Source organism: Protomyctophum parallelum (assembly GCF_964188405.1).
Source record: "Protomyctophum parallelum genome assembly, chromosome: 21".
NCBI lineage: Eukaryota > Metazoa > Chordata > Actinopteri > Myctophiformes > Myctophidae > Protomyctophum > Protomyctophum parallelum.
This window is the reverse complement of record NC_139713.1, coordinates 2,132,734-2,153,238: the sequence shown is the minus strand read 5'-3', so window position 1 is coordinate 2,153,238 and position 20,505 is coordinate 2,132,734. Positions and strand designations below refer to the sequence as shown.

The following is a 20,505-nucleotide window of genomic DNA, read 5'->3' as shown; positions in this document are numbered from 1 at the left end:
TGCTGCTGTCATTTGAGGAACTGAAACCTGCCTATGTGTATTTGTTCTCATCACATACAGTAGGCCTACAGTACACTGCTGCTGTCATTTGAGGAACTGAAACCTGCCTATATGTATTTGTTCTCATCACATACAGTAGGCCTACAGTACACTGCTGCTGTCATCTGAGGAACTGAAACCTGCCTATGTGTATTTGTTCTCATCACATACAGTAGGCCTACAGTACTGCTGCTGTCATTTGAGGAACTGAAACCTGCCTATATGTATTTGTTCTCATCACATACAGTAGGCCTACAGTACACTGCTGCTGTCATTTGAGGAACTGAAACCTGCCTATGTGTATTTGTTCTCATCACATACAGTAGGCCTACAGTACACTGCTGCTGTCATCTGAGGAACTGAAACCTGCCTATATGTATTTGTTCTCATCACATACAGTAGGCATACAGTACACTGCTGCTGTCATTTGAGAGCAGACACTGTTGTGCTGATTATAACCATAACATTCCATGGCTTGTCACTGCCTGTTGACTCCACTGTGTTACAGCAACCCCCCACCCAGTCACCTGAAGGATATTTTGTTTTGTTCACACTGTACTTAACCCATTCTGACCTGAGATCAGATTCTAAACATGTTGTGGTAGGCTACTTTACGTCGCTGCATGTGTTGAATTAGCTCTGGTCCATAGCTCTAATGCGTTGCATTTAGAGCTATGTTACTCTCAACTTCCGCCGCTCGCATGAATGCAGACCAGCCTCTCCTCTTTAGTGTAAATATAAAGAACGTTTTTGCTACTCACCAAAACAAAAGCTAGTTGTGTCATTAGAAAGACTACTTTCCTTAGTGGAAGCACTCTCTGAGCCCCCCCACCCCCCCACCACACTATAAACGGTACTTTTTGGCCAAATGGGGATTTTGAGGCTTTTTTGATTTTGAGGCTTATGGAACTTTTTCATGTTTTATTTGAATACTTATTAGAATACTATTTGAATGTGTGCACCGTCTGCACATGCAATACGAACTGTATTTATAGGCAACGTTTTAGTCAAAGACCTTCATCTCCACATCTCAACAAACAGGCATTTGAATACATTCTGCATAAGGAGTTTTGGTCCTTTTAAGTCAATCTTTTGATACAAATACATTTTGAATACCGGACTTTTACTTATAACTGAACAGGAACCCCTTTTGGTGTTTTAACCCATTCTGACCGGGCACCCATTTTGGTGTTAGCATCATGTCGTGCTTTAGCTATTTAAAAATAGCAGATCTACAAGCTCATATCGCGCCACCGAGTGGCGCGATACGAGCTTGTAGGTCTGCTATTTTTTGAAAAATCGAAGAACGACTGACATTTTTAGAATCTGATCTCAGGTCAGAATGGGTTCATCAGACCAGTGTGTGTCCAGTCGGAAACCTCGTATGAATCTGATCTCAGGTCAGAATGGGTTAAGCATTGTTACTTATACTTGTTATACTTTACAATTTTTGAAAAATCTTTGAATATATATTCTTTCATAGCGAACGTTTTTACTCAAATCTTTGCTTCTGAGGGGCGGGGCGGGGGGGGGGGTCCCTGGAACTACATATTTTCAAAGGGTTGTTGGCGGCCAATTACATATAATCTTTGGGGTTCTTGACATGAAATAGTTTGAGCACCACTGACATAGAAACGTCATGCTTAGAACACACTGGCTGGCAGTCTGGCACAATAATGGTAAACGAGTGGAAACCTGTCAAATAATATTTAACTGACAACTGTACCAACTGTACCACTGCTGCTGTCGACGTCAAGCCTGTCAAACCCGTTAGTTCCAAAGCTTACAAAACACTTTGCATGTGTTCTGAAACAGTGTTGTTTTTGGCAGCAAATACAGTTTTTAGTCATAGTCTCTTGAATAGTTTTCACTTAGTTTTAGTCACATTTTAGTCACACGGAATGTTTTAGTGTTAGTCTAGTTTTTGTCGACTTAATGTACAGATGATTTTAACAATAATAATAATAATAATAAAACTTTATTTGTATAGCACCTTTCATGACATGAAATGCAGCTCAAAGTGCTTTACAGAACAATGCAGAATAAAAGAAAAGCAAGGCAACGACATTAAAAAACAAGCAGTAATGCAATACAGTGAGGACATGAATAACAAAAAATATAAGATCACTTAAAAGCAATGTTGTAGAAGTGGGTCTTGAGCTGAGCTTTAAAAATGTCTACAGAGGCTGCCTGACGAAGGTACAGTGGGAGCTTGTTCCATGCCGACGGCCCGTAGAAGCAAAAAGCTGCTTCCCCGTATTTTTTAGTTGACATTTTTTTAGGCAAAGCGAGCAGGCCAGCAGTGGAAGACCTTAGGGGGCGGTTTGGGACATATTTAGGCAGGCAGTCATGTAGGTAGGAAGGTGCGAGACCATTGAGAGCTTTATAGACAAGTAAAATAATTTTAAAATCAATCCTAAAAACAACCGGAAGCCAGTGCAGTGATGCCAAAACTGGAGTAATATGTTCTCTCATCTTAGTTCTAGTTAAAACTCTGGCTGCTTCATTTTGGACAAGTTGTAATCTGTCAGCTGTTTTCTTAGGACGTTTTTGCATCGTCCAAAGACAAATAGGCTCTGATTCGTGCAATATTTCTAAGGTGAAAAAAGGCAATCTTGGTAACATGATTAATGTGTGAATAAAAATTCAATTCAGAATCAATAATAACCCCCAGGTTCTTTACTGTACTGTTACTTTCTACAGTCAGGCTGCCAAGTCTTCTTATTATTGATTCTTTCTGCTCACTAGAACCGATTATGAGAACTTCTGTCTTATCCTCATTTTTTTTTCGACTAAATGTACAGGTGATTTAGTTGACTGGGCCTTGATGATGCCGCCGTAATGACTGTTTTTTACACTTGCTGAAAATAGCCGATCTACAAGCCCACAACGCGTCGCAGCAGTAGCTTGTAGATCGGCCAAAGGAGGCTCTCCTACATAGACTTCTATTGAGCGTGGGGACAACCGACTGGGACAAGTCAGAAATGCATTGGACTCAGGGCAACGGCCCGGCTTTAACCCATTCTGACCTGAGATCAGATTCATACGAGGTTTCCACTGTACACACACTGGTCTGATTAACCCATTCTGACCTGAGATCAGATTCTAAAAATGTCAGTGGTTCTTCGATTTTTCAAAAATAGCAGACCTACAAGCTCGTAGCGCGCCACTCGGTGGCGCGCTATGAGCTTGTAGATCTGCTATTTTTCAATAGCTAAAGCACGACATGATGCCAACACCAAAATGGGTTCCCGTTCAGAATGGGATAATGATCTTAAATCCCTTTACTTTAGATTGTTTTGTAGTAATAGTACAACATAAACATTACAGACACTTTAGTTGTTACTGTACAATACTTTAAAACAGTCGTCGTGTTGCACACATGCTTAAAATAGCTCTTGTTTGCGCCGCCCTCGTTGAAAACGAGGGATTATGTAGGAAAATATGCAAAATAATCGAAAATATGAAAAAGCTACTACTGTGGAAGGGTTATCATGTATTCATTTACTTGTAGTGATCGTATAAACAATTTAATATAGGTGTAGTTTGCCCACCAATTTTGGAGATCTACTGGCTCATGGACTAAAAAACTAAAAGAACTGAACCGGTTCCCACTGGGAACCAACCGGTGGAAAAGAACTGAACCGGTTCACATTGGGAACCAAGCGGTGGGAAAGAACTGAACCGGTTCACATTGGGAACCAAGCGGTGGGAAAGAACTGAACCGGTTCCCATTGGGAACCAAGCGGTGGAAAAGAACTGAACCGGTTCCCACTGGGAACCAAGCGGTGGAAAAGAACTGAACCGGTTCCCACTGGGAACCAACCGGTGGAAAAGAACTGAACCGGTTCCCACTGGGAACCAACCGGTGGAAAAGAACTGAACCGGTTCCCACTGGGAACCAAGCGGTGGAAAAGAACTGAACCGGTTCCCACTGGGAACCAAGCGGTGGAAAAGAACTGAACCGGTTCCCACTGGGAACCAACCTGTGGAAAAGAACTGAACCGGTTCCCACTGGGAACCAACCGGTGGAAAAGAACTGAACCGGTTCCCACTGGGAACCAAGCGGTGGAAAAGAACTGAACCGGTTCCCACTGGGAACCAACCGGTGGAAAAGAACTGAACCGGTTCTCACTGGGAACCAAGCGGTGGAAAAGAACTGAACCGGTTCCCACTGGGAACCAACCGGTGGTAAAAGAACTGAACCGGTTCCCATTGGGAACCAACCGGTGGTAAAAGAAATGAACCGGTTCCCATTGGGAACCAAGCGGTGGAAAAGAACTGAACCGGTTCCCACTGGGAACCAAGCGGTGGAAAAGGGGTCTCCCTCTGCCAACCTGGGGAGAGTAACGGACTGACCTCATGCTTCCTTCTATGGATGAGGAGTTATTTTCACCTGACAGGGGCGGGGTGGGGGGGAGTTTCCCCAGTTGGACTTTCTGTAGCGCGTGGAAGGAACACGTTATTCCAACCAGTTCCTTTCCCCTCCATCAGGCGCCCTGGCTGGCCAGGGGGAGGCAGTTTAGAGACCAGTTCCTTTCCCCTCCATCAGGCGCCCCGGCTGGCCAGGGGGAGGCAGTATAGAGACCAGTTCCTTTCCCCTCCATCAGGCGCCCCGGCTGGCCAGGGGGAGGCAGTATAGAGACCAGTTCCTTTCCCCTCCATCAGGCGCCCCGGCTGGCCAGGGGGAGGCAGTATAGAGACCAGTTCCTTTCCCCTCCATCAGGCGCCCCGGCTGGCCAGGGGGAGGCAGTATAGAGACCAGTTCCTTTCCCCTCCATCAGGCGCCCCGGCTGGCCAGGGGGAGGCAGTATAGAGACCAGTTCCTTTGCCCTCCATCAGGCGCCCCGGCTATTGAAAAATAGCAGATCTACAAGCTCATAGCGTAGGTCTGCTATTTTTTTTTTAATCGAAAAAACGACTGACATAGAAACATAGCTTTTTCAGAAGAAAACTGTCATTTTCGAACAGACATTTTTACAGAATCTGATCTCAGGTCAGAATGGGTTAAATAAATGTCGTTCTAGTAGCAGCAAAGCGTCTCTTTATCTGATCTCAGACCTGGGAGCTGATCTCAGGTCAGAATGGGTTAAATAAATGTAGTTCTAGTAGCAGCAAAGCGTGTCTTTATCTGATCTCAGACCTGGGAGCTGATCTCAGGTCAGAATGGGTTAAATAAATGTCGTTCTAGCAGCAGCAAAGCGTCTCTTTATCTGATCTCAGACCTGGGAGCTGATCTCAGGTCAGAATGGGTTAACCCATTCTGAACGGGCACCCATTTTGGTGTCGGCATCATGTTATGCTTTAGCTATTTAAAAATAGCAGATCTACAAGCTCGTATCCCGCCACCGAGTGGCGCGATACGAGCTTGTAGGTCTGCTATATTTTTTTTAAATCGAAGAACGACTGACATTTTTTAGAATCTGATCTCAGGTCAGAATGGGTTAAATAAATGTCGTTCTAGTAGCAGCAAAGCGTCTCTTTATCTGATCTCAGACCTGGGAGCTGATCTCAGGTCAGAATGGGTTAAATAAATGTCGTTCTAGTAGCAGCAAAGCGTCTCTTTATCTGATCTCAGACCTGGGAGCTGAGGAGGAGAAGAAGGAGAACTAAAGGACAAAACAAACCGGGCTGCAACGTCGGCGCCCGCGCCCGTATGGCGGCCTTGCGCCGCGGGCTCCGGGTGGCGGTGGCGGCGGTCGTCGGACCTCTGCTGGGCTCCCTGGACCATCCCGTCTCGTAGTTCATCCGGGTCAGGTCCCGGTAGAGCCGGTCCGAGGGCACCAGCGTGGCGCCCGGCCGCGTCATCAGCCCGTCCAGGCTGGAGCCCAGCTTGGCGAAGTACGGCTCCAGCTGGGCCACGGCGCCGGCGGGCCCGGAGAACACGCGGGCCACGTAGGAGCGGCGGTACCGCACGGCGTTCACCTTGCAGCCGATGTGGCTGCACTTCCACACCAGGGCCCGGCCCGTCTCCAGGTCCTTTATGGAGCACCTGGAGGGGGGAGGGGGGGGATGAGCTGAGAGGCAAGTGTTGTTTTTGGCAATTTTTGATTTTAGTTTTAGTCATTAGTCTTTTGAATGGTTTTCCTTTAGTTTTAGTCACATTTTAGTCACCAGGAATGTCCTTAGTGTTAGTCTAGTTTTAGTCGACTAAATGTCATAAGATTTTAGTCGACTAAATCTACGGCTGATTCAGTCGACTAAAACGTATTTTGGCGGGCCTTGATGCCGTTGTAAGGACTGGTTTTACACTTGCTGAAAATAGCAGATCTACAAACTCTGTAGATCTTGTAGATCGGCTATTTTCAGCATACAATGTAAATACAAAATGACTTATACTGGATCTCTTGTCCACTAGTCCCTTCCTAACATTGTAGTCTAGTTTTTATTTGTCGACGAAATTGTCAGTAAATTTAGTCTTAGTTTTAGTCATCGTAGCTTAGTTTCCATTTAGTTTCCATTTAGTTTTCTCAGTGAAAATAGGTAGTCGACATTTTTCCTCTTTGTGTTGGAACTCCCTTGCCGTGTGTTTCTGTTCATGGAGTCAAGCTGTGGAACAGCTTGTCTGACCCAATAAAGCAAAGCAACAACCTAAAACAATTTAAAAAGAGGCTCAAACAGGAATTATTGGCCCAGGCCGTAGCATAACGGTCTGGGCACCGGACTGGTGATCCAGTCGCGGTGTGCCGCGGGTTCGACTCCCGGACCCGACACGGCCTTTACCGCATGTCATCCCCCCATCTCTCTCCCGTTTCCTGTCAGCCTACTTTCTATCCCTTAAAAAAATCAATAAAGGCGTAAGCCGCAAAAAAATATCTTTAAAAAAAAAAAAAAAACAGGAATTATTGTATAATTATAACCTGGAATGAGTGGGGAGCTGAGCTATGTAGTGTTGGACTAAAGTATAACATTCTAGCTTTGTCTGTTTTTGTCTTTTTTTTCCTCCTTTGTTTCTCGTTGTCTGTTTTCTGTTTTTGTTTTTTGTTTTTTTAATTCTTCTTTTCTTCTTCCATAAATGTCATTTGTTTGTTTTGTTTATATGTTGATCGTGATGCATAATTATCTTCAATAGTATTTTGGAATACGTTGAGATAAGGATAGGCACTAATAAGCTTTAAGCTTCTGCCTTTTCCATCACCTAAAAAGAAAACAGTTACCTGTTTTTGTGTAATGTCTCCCTCTGAAAGATCGAAATAAACTATTCATTCTACAACAGGTCGTTAAGAGGAAGCAATCTGATTGGTTGAAACGGCCTTCTAGCCGCACCGTTCAACACCCAATCAAAACAAAGAATTCAGCCGCTCTGTTCTCCCAGAGCGCTAGCAACTGGGTGGCTAGGCTATAGCTAGTTTCTTGGGACATATGTGGTCGTAGTGACTACATCTGTCATTTAAAAAAAAGTTTAGTTTTAAGGGTAACTGTTGTATAATTGCAATATTACACGAGAGGCTGTGGGTTAACGTGATTATTGATCACTTCAGTGATGCTCGCGGAACTCGACTCCGTCTCGTTCCTGACCGCATCCCTGCCATGGCAATAATCACGTTAACCCCTTACCACCCTCTGGTGTAAATACTGCTTCATTCATTCCTTCACCTCTTGCTGGCCCAGTCGGGGCCCGGGTTGCCCCACTCAGTGAACTCCGTGGTGTCGACCTTGTAGGCCTCGTAGCGCTGCAGCACGGCGGGCAGTTCGCCCGCGTAGAAGTCCAGGGCGCCGCGGGCGTCCGTCCGCCGCTGGCGGGAGCAGTCGCGGACGCAGTCGGCGGCGGCGGCGGGGAGGGGGCGGAGCTTCTGTTTGGCGCGGCAGAGCGTTTGGCAGGCGGTGTGGTTGGCGTTGGCCAGGTGGGCCATGAGCAGGACGTGGAAGGCTGCTCCGTTCACCCACTGCTTCACGTAGGCAGTCCTCATGTGGCCCGCCTGCATCATGGCATCCTACAGCCACAGGGTCACTGTTCGTTAACGCATTCTGACCCGAGATCAGATTCATACGAGGTTTCCGCCGGACACACACTGGTCTGATTAAACCCATTCTGATCTGAGATCAGATTCTAGAAATGTCAGTCGTTCTTCGATTTTTCGAAAAATAGCAGACCTACAAGCTCGTATCGCGCCACTCGGTGGCGCGCTATGAGCTTGTAGATCTGCTATTTTTCAATAGCTAAAGCATAACATGATGCCGACACCAAAATGGGTGCCCGGTCAGAATGGGTTAACGCATTCTGACCTGAGATCAGATTCTAACGCACAGAAGGAATTGTGGTTCTTTAACGCATTCTGACCTGAGATCAGATTCTAACGCACAGAAGGAATGGTGGTTCTTTAACGCATTCTGACCTGAGATCAGATTCTATCTAACGCACAGAAGGAATGGTGGTTCTTTAACGCATTCTGACCTGAGATCAGATTCTAACGCACAGAAGGAATGGTGGTTCTTTAACGCATTCTGACCTGAGATCAGATTCTAACGCACAGAAGGAATCGTGGTTCTTTAACGCATTCTGACCTGAGATCAGATGCTAACCCACAGAAGGAATGGTGGTTCTTTAACGCATTCTGACCCGAGATCAGATGCTAACGCACAGAAGGAATGGTGGTTCTTTAACGCATTCTGACCTGAGATCAGATTCTAACGCACAGAAGGAATGGTGGTTCTTTAACGCATTCTGACCCGAGATCAGATGCTAACGCACAGAAGGAATGGTGGTTCTTTAACGCATTCTGACCTGAGATCAGATTCTAACGCACAGAAGGAATGGTGGTTCTTTAACGCATTCTGACCCGAGATCAGATGCTAACGGACAGAAGGAATGGTGGTTCTTTAACGCATTCTGACCTGAGATCAGATTCTAACGCACAGAAGGAATGGTGGTTCTTTAACGCATTCTGACCTGAGATCAGATTCTAACGCACAGAAGGAATGGTGGTTCTTTAACGCATTTTGACCTGAGATCAGATTCTAACGCACAGAAGGAATGGTGGTTCTTTAACGCATTCTGACCTGAGATCAGATGCTAACGCACAGAAGGAATGGTGGTTCTTTAACGCATTCTGACCTGAGATCAGATTCTAACGCACAGAAGGAATGGTGGTTCTTTAACGCATTCTGACCTGAGATCAGATTCTATCTAACGCACAGAAGGAATGGTGGTTCTTTAACGCATTCTGACCTGAGATCAGATTCTAAACGCACAGAAGGAATGGTGGTTCTTTAACGCATTCTGACCTGAGATCAGATTCTAACGCACAGAAGGAATGGTGGTTCTTTAACGCATTTTGACCCGAGATCAGATTCTAACGCACAGAAGGAATGGTGGTTCTTTAACGCATTCTGACCTGAGATCAGATGCTAACGCACAGAAGGAATGGTGGTTCTTTAACGCATTTTGACCCGAGATCAGATTCTAACGCACAGAAGGAATGGTGGTTCTTTAACGCATTCTGACCTGAGATCAGATTCTAACGCACAGAAGGAATGGTGGTTCTTTAACGCATTTTGACCTGAGATCAGATGCTAACCATAGACTGTAAAAAATATGGACAAAGCGTTCCCCGGGTCTAACATGAACGTAAAATGAAGCCTGTAATAATATGCTAATTCCTGATGTAAGTCGCCATCTTTGGTACCAGCTGGCCATTGGCTGGCTCCGTTTTGTATACCAGCTGGTCATTGGCTGCCCAGACAACGAGGCGGGACTTCCCCCCTTCTTCTCCGTTGGTTTTTATTTTGACTCGAGTGCGAGGGGAATCCCGATCATAGACTGTAACGGTAGCCACGCCCCTCAGAACATACGCGATGGTTTTTTTTTCTTTATGGTCATTTTTTTAATTAATGGGACCATAATTTTCCAAAAAGAATATTATGACATTAGAAATGAGACTTTAAACTAGTGACTGGAAGAAGAAAGTATTCATGACCATGTTTATTAAGGTAATACAGTCTAGGTGAAGTTGGGCCAAAATACATGGGCCTCTATGGAGCTATGGGGCTTTTTGGGTCCAGTCCAGCGCCACAACAGGCCATTATATGAACTACCGATTTCAAATGAGGCTTCACGAAATATCTGGCTGACTGCCCCCCTGATGCTAACGCACAGAAGGAATGGTGGTTCTTTAACGCATTCTGACCCGAGATCAGATTCTAACGCACAGAAGGAATGGTGGTTCTTTAACGCATTCTGACCCGAGATCAGATTCTAACGCACAGAAGGAATGGTGGTTCTTTAACGCATTCTGACCTGAGATCAGATTCTAACGCACAGAAGGAATGGTGGTTCTTTAACGCATTCTGACCCGAGATCAGATTCTAACGCACAGAAGGAATGGTGGTTCTTTAACGCATTCTGACCTGAGATCAGATTCTAAACGCACAGAAGGAATGGTGGTTCTTTAACGCATTCTGACCTGAGATCAGATTCTAACGCACAGAAGGAATGGTGGTTCTTTAACGCATTCTGACCTGAGATCAGATTCTAACGCACAGAAGGAATGGTGGTTCTTTAACGCATTTTGACCTGAGATCAGATTTTAAAAATGTCTTCTAAATCCTGACAGTTTAAAAAAATAGCAGACTTACTGTAGAAGCTCATAGCGCGCCACTCGGTGGCGCGCTATGAGCTTGTAGATCTGCTATTTTTTCAATAGCTATAAAGCACAACATAATGCTAAAACCATTTTGTTGTTTTACCCACTCAGATGTTTAGCAAATTCGCTCTAAAATCTAATTAATTAATCTAATTAAAAGTACCTGCATTTAGAAAACAGTGGGCTGTATTTTGCGTGTCTTAAGTACCAGGTCTTATTCCCTATAACTTGAGTAAACTAAAGACCTGGAGGCGTGGACAATGCTCTTTGGCCACTCAGAATAGCCAAATGGCATTGACCACGCCTCCAGGTCTTTAGTTTACTCAAGTTATAGGGAATAAGACCTGGTGCTTAAGACACGCAAAATATACAGCCCATTGTCTCTTGAATAGTTTTAACCCATTCTGGGCGGGAACCCCTTTTGGTGTTAGCGTTATGTTATGCTTTAGCTATTGAAAAATAGCAGACCTACAAGCTCGTAGCGCGCCACCGAGTGGCGCGCTATGAGCTTGTAGGTCTGCTATTTTTGAAAAATCGAAGAACGACTGACATAGAAACATAGCTTTATCAGAAAACTGTCAGGATGTAGACTGTAGAGGAACATTTTTAGAATCTGAAATACAGCCCGAAATGTCAAAATGAACAAAAAAACTAAACTAAACTATGATGAAAACCTATTGTGGCGGCAATGCACTCAGCTCTCTGCTGAGGCAATGCACTCAGCTCTCTGCTGAGGCAATGCACTCAGCTCTCTGCTCAGCTCTCTGCTGAGCTCCTTGGCCTCAGTACAGCACAGTACAGTACAGCACAGCACAGCACAGCACAGCACAGCACAGCACAGCACAGCACAGCACAGTACAGTACAGTACAGTACAGCACAGCACAGCACAGCACAGTACAGTACAGTACAGTACAGTACAGTACAGTACAGTACAGTACAGTACAGTACAGTACAGTACAGTACAGTACAGTACAGTACAGTACAGTACAGCACAGTACAGTACAGTACAGCACTGTAAAATCTGAATCCCCCCCACCCTTCCCCCCCCCATTTTCCCTCACTGTATATTGTATCTTTTCCCTTTTTTGCTTCCCATATGATGAATTCCTGTTCTGCTTTTTAGCTACATAGAAATGTCTATTTGTATGTCTCTAAATGTCTGTATGTCTTTAAATGTTTTGATGAATTGAACAATGTGGACCCTGTTGTAAACAAGTGTAATGCTTAATTGGGTCGTCCACTCACAGTTGACAGTCTTTGTATTGAGTTTGTGCTTAAAATGTACTGTAAATTCTACAAACTGTTAATAAATATTTCAATCAATCAATCAAAACAGCACAGCACAGCACAGCACAGCACAGCACAGCGCAGCGCAGCACAGTACAGTACAGTACAGTACAGTACAGCACAGTACAGTACAGTACAGTACAGTACAGCACAGCACAGCACAGCACAGCACAGTACAGTACAGTACAGTACAGTACAGTACAGTACAGCACAGTACAGTACAGTACAGTACAGTGCAGTACAGTGCAGTACAGTGCAGTACAGTACAGTACAGTACAGTGCAGTACCTGCAGTGCGCTCAGCTCTCGGCTGAGCTCCTTGGCCTCAGTACAGTACAGTACAGTACAGTACAGTACAGTGCAGTACCTGCAGTGCGCTCAGCTCTCGGCTGAGCTCCTTGGCCTCAGTACAGCACAGCACAGTACAGTACAGTACAGTACAGTACAGTACAGTACAGTACAGTACAGTACAGTACAGTACAGTACAGTACAGTACAGTACAGTACAGTACAGTACAGTGCAGTACCTGCAGTGCGCTCAGCTCTCGGCTCAGCTCCTTGGCCTCAGTACAGCACAGTACAGTACAGTACAGTACAGTACAGTACAGTACAGTACAGTACAGTACAGTACAGTACAGTACAGTACAGTACAGTACAGTACAGTACAGTACAGTACAGTACAGTACAGTACAGTACAGTACAGTACAGTACAGTGCAGTACCTGCAGTGCGCTCAGCTCTCGGCTGAGCTCCTTGGCGGTGTCCTTCGCCTCCTCCTCCAGCGTCTGGGCGTTGTGGAGGTAGATCTGGTGTTTCTTCAGGAAGTGTTTCATGGTGACACGCACCGCCGTGGACTTCTCATCGTTCAGCACGCCCTGCAGCGCGCTGGTGATGTCACCATGCCCCGCCTCCCCCGCCTTACCTCCCATTATGATCTGCAACATGGACACAGTACAGTACAGTACAGCACAGCACAGCACAGTACAGCACAGCACAGCACAGTACAGTACAGTACAGCACAGCACAGCACAGTACAGCACAGCACAGCACAGCACAGCACAGCGCAGCACAGTACAGCACAGCACAGTACAGCACAGCACAGCACAGCACAGCACAGCACAGCACAGCGCAGCACAGCGCAGCGCAGCGCAGCGCAGCGCAGCGCAGCACAGCACAGCGCAGTGCAGCGCAGCGCAGCGCAGCGCAGCGCAGCACAGCACAGCACAGCACAGCACAGCACAGCACAGCACAGCACAGTACAGTACAGTACAGTACAGTACAGCACAGCACAGTACAGTACAGTACAGTACAGTACATAGTACATACTGGTAATGTCTCTCTGCTCCGACGCCTTACCTCCGATTATAACCTGGAATATTTTAGTGTTAGCCTAGTTTTAGTCGACTAAACTGTATTTGGGCTGGCCTTGATGCCGTCGTAATGACTGTTTTTACACTTGCTGGAATTAGCCGATCTACAAGCTCACAACGCGTCGCACTGCGACGCGTTGTGAGCTTGTAGATCAGCTATTTTCAGCATGCAACCAAGTGTAAAATGACTTATACTGGATCTGTTGTCCACTAGTCCCTTCCTAACATTTTAGTCTAGTTTTTATATATTGACGAAATTGTCAGTATATTTAGTCTTAGTCATCGTAGCTTATAGTTTTAATTTAGTTTATATTTAGTCTTTGTCAGTGAAGAAAAGGTAGTGTTCTTAGGGCCGATTCATACTCCTATTTTACCGTTGTTTCGGCGCTGTAGTGCCGAAATGATTTCAGCTCGTCAGAAATATTCAGTAGCACCGAAGAGACGACTTTAGGACGGTACCCCCCCAACCTCAAATGACGTCACATTGTAGGCTCTACAGAGCCAAATGACGTCACATTGTAGGCTCTACAGCGCCAAATGACGTCACATTGTAGTCTCTACAGAGCCAAATGACGTCACATTGTAGGCTCTACAGAGCTAAATGACGTCACATTGTAGGCTCTACAGAGCCAAATGACGTCACATTGTAGGCTCTACAGAGCCAAATGATGTCACATTGTAGGCTCTACAGAGCCAAATGACGTCACATTGTAGGCTCTACAGAGCCAAATGATGTCACATTGTAGGCTCTACAGCGCCAAATGACGTCACATTGTAGTCTCTACAGAGCCAAATGATGTCACATTGTAGGCTCTACAGCGCCAAATGACGTCACATTGTAGGCTCTACAGAGCCAAATGACGTCACATTGTAGGCTCTACAGAGCCAAATGACGTCACATTGTAGTCTCTGCAGAGCCAAATGACGTCACATTGTAGTCTCTGCAGAGCCAAATGATGTCACATTGTAGTCTCTACAGAGCCAAATGACGTCACATTGTAGTCTCTACAGAACCAAATGACGTCACATTGTAGTCTCTGCAGAGCCAAATGACGTCACATTGTAGTCTCTGCAGAGCCAAATGATGTCACATTGTAGTCTCTACAGAGCCAAATGACGTCACATTGTAGTCTCTACAGAACCAAATGACGTCACATTGTAGGCTCTACAGAGCCAAATGACGTCACATTGTAGGCTCTACAGAGCCAAATGACGTCACATTGTAGTCTCTACAGAGCCAAATGACGTCACATTGTAGGCTCTACAGAGCCAAATGACGTCACATTGTAGGCTCTACAGAGCCAAATGATGTCACATTGTAGGCTCTACAGAGCCAAATGACGTCACATTGTAGGCTCTACAGAGCCAAATGATGTCACATTGTAGGCTCTACAGCGCCAAATGACGTCACATTGTAGGCTCTACAGAGCCAAATGACGTCACATTGTAGGCTCTACAGAGCCAAATGACGTCACATTGTAGGCTCTACAGAGCCAAATGATGTCACATTGTAGGCTCTACAGTGCCAAATGACGTCACATTGTAGGCTCTACAGAGCCAAATGACGTCACATTGTAGGCTCTACAGAGCCAAATGACGTCACATTGTAGTCTCTACAGAGCCAAATGACGTCACATTGTAGGCTCTACAGAGCCAAATGACGTCACATTGTAGGCTCTACAGAGCCAAATGATGTCACATTGTAGGCTCTACAGAGCCAAATGACGTCACATTGTAGGCTCTACAGAGCCAAATGATGTCACATTGTAGGCTCTACAGCGCCAAATGACGTCACATTGTAGGCTCTACAGAGCCAAATTACGTCACATTGTAGGCTCTACAGAGCCAAATGACGTCACATTGTAGTCTCTGCAGAGCCAAATGACGTCACATTGTAGTCTCTGCAGAGCCAAATGATGTCACATTGTAGTCTCTACAGAGCCAAATGACGTCACATTGTAGTCTCTACAGAACCAAATGACGTCACATTGTAGTCTCTACAGAGCCAAATGACGTCACATTGTAGTCTCTACAGAGCCAAATGACGTCACATTGTAGGCTCTACAGAACCAAATGACGTCACATTGTAGTCTCTACAGAGCCAAATGACGTCACATTGTAGGCTCTACAGAGCCAAATGACGTCACATTGAAGGTTCTACAGAGCCAAATGACGTCACATTGTAGGCTCTACAGCGCCGAACTGACTTTTATTCGGCTCTAAAATAGGAGTATGAATCGGCCCTTAGTTTTAGTCGAGGAAAACAACACTGCGTCACTGACCTGTAGCATCATGGAGATGATACAGTACAGTACAGTACAGTACAGTAAACACTGACCTGTAGCATCATGGAGATGATACAGTACAGTAAACACTGACCTGTAGCATCATGGAGATGATACAGTACAGTAAACACTGACCTGTAGCATCATGGAGATGATACAGTACAGTACAGTACAGTACAGTACAGTACAGTACAGTACAGCACAGCACAGCACAGCACAGCACAGCACAGTACAGTACAGTACAGTACAGTACAGCACAGCACAGCACAGCACAGCACAGCACAGCACAGTACAGTACACACTGACCTGGAGCATCATGGAGATGATACAGTACAGTAAACACTGACCTGTAGCATCATGGAGATGATACAGTACAGTACAGCACAGCACAGCACAGCACAGCACAGCACAGCACAGCACAGCACAGCACAGCACAGTACAGTACAGTACAGTACAGCACAGCACAGCACAGCACAGCACAGCACAGCACAGCACAGTACAGTACAGTACAGTACAGTACAGTACAGTACACACTGACCTGGAGCATCATGGAGATGATGAGCGCCCCGAGGCCCACCGTGTTGGGGATGGAGGTGAACGGAGCCAGCTTGTCGCCCACGTCCTTGACGAAGCCCGGCACGGCGCTGACGTCCAGCCGGGCGGCCCCGCCCCCGCCCCCCCCCCGGCGGTACGCCGTGTCCGTCACGCGGTCCAGGTAGAGCTGGAGGCGGGCGTCCGAGTCCACGGCGGAGCACGTCTGCAGGGAGCTATGGATGCCCACGTCGGGCAGCACCGGAGACCTGTTTGGGTTCAGAACCCATTTTTAGACCTGTTTGGGTTGGGTAATGGCATTATACGTTATGCTTTAGCTATTTAAAAATAGCAGATCTACAAGCTCATAGGAGCCGGCTCATAGGAGCTTGTAGGTCTGCTATTTTTGTAAAAATCGAAGAACGAGTGACACAGAAACATAGCTTTGTCTCCACCAGGCCGAAGGCATGGGGGGAGAGTATGTTTTGCACTCCGTCCGTCCGTCCGTCCGTCCGTCCGTCCGTCTGTCCGTGTGTGTGTCCGTCCGTGTGTCCGTCCGTCCGTCCGTGTGTGTGTGTGTGTGTGTGTGTGTGTGTGTGTGTGTGTGTGTGTGTGTGTGTCCGTGAGCAGCTAATCTCGGCCACCGTTAACCCGGTCGATGCCAAAATTTGCACACACACTCCCTGGATGCCAACGATGAACCTCTGCCCCAAACTTTCCAGAACGGCCTGTTATAGCGCCACCAGGAGGCCGCTTTGTGCAAAACAAGTTTTTGCACAGTACACCTACAGATTTTGTCCAAACATCACGCAAATTGGTACACAGTCTCTCTAGAGCCATTCAACGAAACCAGTCTTTCAGATTTCTCAGACTCCATCCTGATTGGTTAAGATTGGCTTCCAAAGTTCACAGGAGTGCTCAGTTTCAAACAAAATGCTGCAAATCATGAACACATCGTGTGATTTCCGTGAAATTGTGCACCCACATTCCCACTAGGCCGAGGACGAAATGCCACATGAACAATTTCAACTCAGCCTCAAGGTGGCGCTATAACTGGCCCAAAAGTGTTTTTACCTCTAACTGCACGGATCTGTGGATAACTTTGTATGCCAACTCCCTAGAGGCCAAGGAAAAGCCTTTGCCTGGAATTCTTCACATCTGCTCATCCTGGTGGAGACCTGTGCCCAGAAGGGCACTTTTTCTAGTTTTGTATTATACCCATACCGAACACCACGCCAAAATATAAACTAGTTACCACTAGTTAACCACTAGTTATACCCATACCGAACACCACGCCAAAATATAAACTAGTCACCAAAAAGCCAAATCTTTACTAGTGCGCCCCCAGCTATACTTTCCCACGCAATAAAGGGGTTCATTGATTGATTGAAATATTTATTAACAGTTTGCAGAATTACAGTAGCCTACATTTCAGAAACTGTTAACTGTGAGTGGACGACACCATAAAGCATCACACTTGTTTACAAGAGGGTCCACCGTGTTCAATTCATCAAAACATTTAGAGACGTACAAATAGACACTTCTATATACTGTAGCCAAAGAACAGAACAGGAATGAATCATAAAGGAGGTGAAAAGGGAAAAGAAACATATACAGTGAGGGGGGAAAGGGGGGCCGTCCGTATGGTGCCATTTGAGAGCGGTTTTGAAGGAGTCAAGGTATTTGCATGTCTTAATGACTGTTGGCAGGGCGTTCCACATACATGTTGGTGGCATTAGGACTATAGAGCTAAAAGAAGTGTGGTCAGCTCCTGCTTGGCCTCACCCCCCGAACCCACCTCACCCCTGCCCACTTTGACAGGCTGGGATGGCTTAGGGTCGACGACAGAGTACAGCATCTTGCAATGGGTCTGGTCCACAAGATTCACTACACCACCAAGATACCCATGTACCTGTCTAAATACTTCACTAAGATACCCATGTACCTGTCTAGATACTTCACTAAGATATCCATGTACCTGTCTAAATACTTCACTAAGATACCCATATACCCGTCTAGATACTTCACTAAGATATCCATGTACCTGTCTAAATACTTCACTAAGATACCCATGTACCTGTCTAGATACTTCACTAAGATATCCATGTACCTGTCTAAATACTTCACTAAGATATCCATGTACCTGTCTAAATACTTCACTAAGATACCCATGTACCTGTCTAGATACTTCACTAAGATATCCATGTACCTGTCTAAATACTTCACTAAGATATCCATGTACCTGTCTAAATACTTCACCAAGATACCCATGTACCTGTCTAGATACTTCACTAAGATACCCATGTACCTGTCTAAATACTTCACTAAGATACCCATGTACCTGTCTAGATACTTCATTAATGTTAACGAAGTCCACCCCCACAACACCAGAGGGAGTGCAACAAAACATGTACAACCCAGATTCGGCACAAACAAGGGACTAAATTATTTTCGCTCCTATGCCACCAAAATGTGGAACGCCCTACCAACAGTCATTAAGACATGTGAATCCCTTGACTCCTTCAAAACCGCTCTCAAAGGGCACCTACGGACGGCTGCAATTCGAAACTGGCCGTAAAACCGTAAAATCTGAATCCCCCCCCTTTTCCCCTCACTGTATATGTTTCTTTTCCCTTTTTGCTTCCTTTATGATGAATTCCTGTTCTGTTCTTTAACTATATAGAAGTGTCTATTTGTATGTCTCTAAATGTTTTGATGAATTGAACATGGTGGATCCTGTTGTAAACAAGTGTAATGCTTAATTGGGTCGTCCACGCACAGTTAACAGTCTTTGTATTGAGTTGTGCTTGAAATGTACTGTAATTCTGCAAACTGTAATACATATTTCAATCAATCAATCAATCAAACAGCTCAGCCTCTTACCTGTTGTTCAATTAGGACTAGGAGCTAAAAGGGTAACAAGACAACTCACCCCGTTTCTGTTATCCTCCCAGAATGTTCCCCAGTGAGGGGTGGGAGAGGCTGGACAGCAGACGGCTGGACTTTGAATTTCTCTAACTATAAACTTTCATGACAGCAGAACAGCCTAAGTACAAATATAATTTATGAAAAGCTACTACAGTGAAGTCTGTTCACAGAAGTTGTTGTAGGATATGTGGGGATTATCTGACGAGGTACCATTTGAGGGGGCAAAACCTTACATAGGTATACTAAATAATACTAAATTGTTTATAGGGTCAATATAAGTAAAATAATATAGCCTTTCCACAGGAGTATCTTTTTATATTTTTTCCAAAAAGAATACAAACAGCCAATAGCATTATTACAAAGTTATCCCCCTCACTGGGGAACATTCCGGGAGGGAGCACACACCGGGGTGAGTTGTCCAGTATTGTCCAGTAAGAAGTGTGGTCAGCTCAGCCTACCTGCTGTTCCACGCCTGGTTGTAGTATCTCGCGCTGAAGGCTTCAACAACCGCCGAGGACGAGCAATACCTGTCGCCTTCCGCCTGGATGTTCTGACCCATGATTCTGATCTCTGCTCTGATCCTGTTGTCAAGACAAGAGTACTGAATGCTACTATAGTGTAGGGAACTATAGATCTGTGTTCTGTGCGCTGACTGACTTCCTGGGTGTTGTTGGGGAGTGGGGACCGTTTCGTTTTCTTATAAAAACAGTAGATCATGTGTCATATTATTTGTCCACAGTCCACTCCCTCTCCTGCTCTGCTCTGCTCTCTCTCTCTCTCCTGCTCTGCTCTGCTCTCTCTCTCTCTCTCTCTCTCTCTCTCTCTCCTGCTCTGCTCTCTCTCTCTCTCTCTCTCTCTCTCTCTCTCTCTCTCTCTCCTGCTCTGCGCTCTCTCTCTCTCTCTCTCTCTCTGTCTCTCTCTCTCTCTCTCTCTCTCTCTCTCTCTCTCTCTCTCTCTCTCTCTCTCTCTCTCTCTCTCAGGCAGAACAACAATGGAAACTGGATGTTGTTCTGCGCGCATGTTGCTTTCGGTTCCGACCGCCGCCAGCGGGTGGCGCCAGATAACCTGTTTTAGTATCATCAGGTGGCCCACTATATACTCACAAGTCTCAATAATGCAACGGTAGAAATACTAAAGCTGACTGTTACTTGTAAGTAAAAGTTTCGAATTGAACATTTTGTTGAGTAAAAGTATACAAAAGGATTGGTATCAAAATATAGGCCTAGCCTACTCTACTTCATGTCTTAAAGTACCAAAAGTAAAAGTACTCAATTTGTGCGGAATGTCCCATTTCACAAGTTCAAAAATGTATACAAAGCTATATATTTCGAAAATAGCTCACATTGCGTCGATTGTGAGCTTGTATATCTGCTATTTTCAAATGGCCGAAATGTATATAGCTGGAGTGGTACATTGGTATGTTTTGTAATAAATATGCCTAATCACCTAATTCTACAACAAAGTAACTAGTAGTAACTGCAGTT

The 20,505-nt window shown here is 45.4% G+C and overlaps 1 protein-coding gene across 1 annotated transcript; it reads right to left on the bottom strand.

Annotated features, from left to right (window-relative positions):
- Positions 1 to 5,531: 5,531 nt before the first annotated feature.
- Positions 5,532 to 19,600, bottom strand: LOC310878795 (uncharacterized protein). The gene is made up of 5 exons (XM_083793191.1): positions 19,480 to 19,600; positions 16,101 to 16,362; positions 12,630 to 12,842; positions 7,636 to 7,973; positions 5,532 to 6,031 (listed from the first exon to the last, which is right to left on the bottom strand). Exons 1-5 carry the CDS (start codon positions 19,578 to 19,580, stop codon positions 5,614 to 5,616), a joined length of 1,332 nt encoding a protein of 443 aa, XP_083649317.1. The 5' UTR covers positions 19,581 to 19,600; the 3' UTR covers positions 5,532 to 5,613.
- Positions 19,601 to 20,505: the final 905 nt, after the last annotated feature.

Coding starts and splice junctions, on each gene's coding strand:
- LOC310878795 (XM_083793191.1), bottom strand. CDS start 19,580: ATGGGTCAGAACATCCAGGCGGAAGGCGACAGGTATTGCTCGTCCTCG. Junction 7,974..12,629: donor GAGAGCTGAGCGCACTGCAG/GTACTGCACTGT, acceptor CTGTGGCTGTAG/GATGCCATGATGCAGGCGGG. Junction 6,032..7,635: donor CCCGACTGGGCCAGCAAGAG/GTGAAGGAATGA, acceptor TCCCCCCTCCAG/GTGCTCCATAAAGGACCTGG.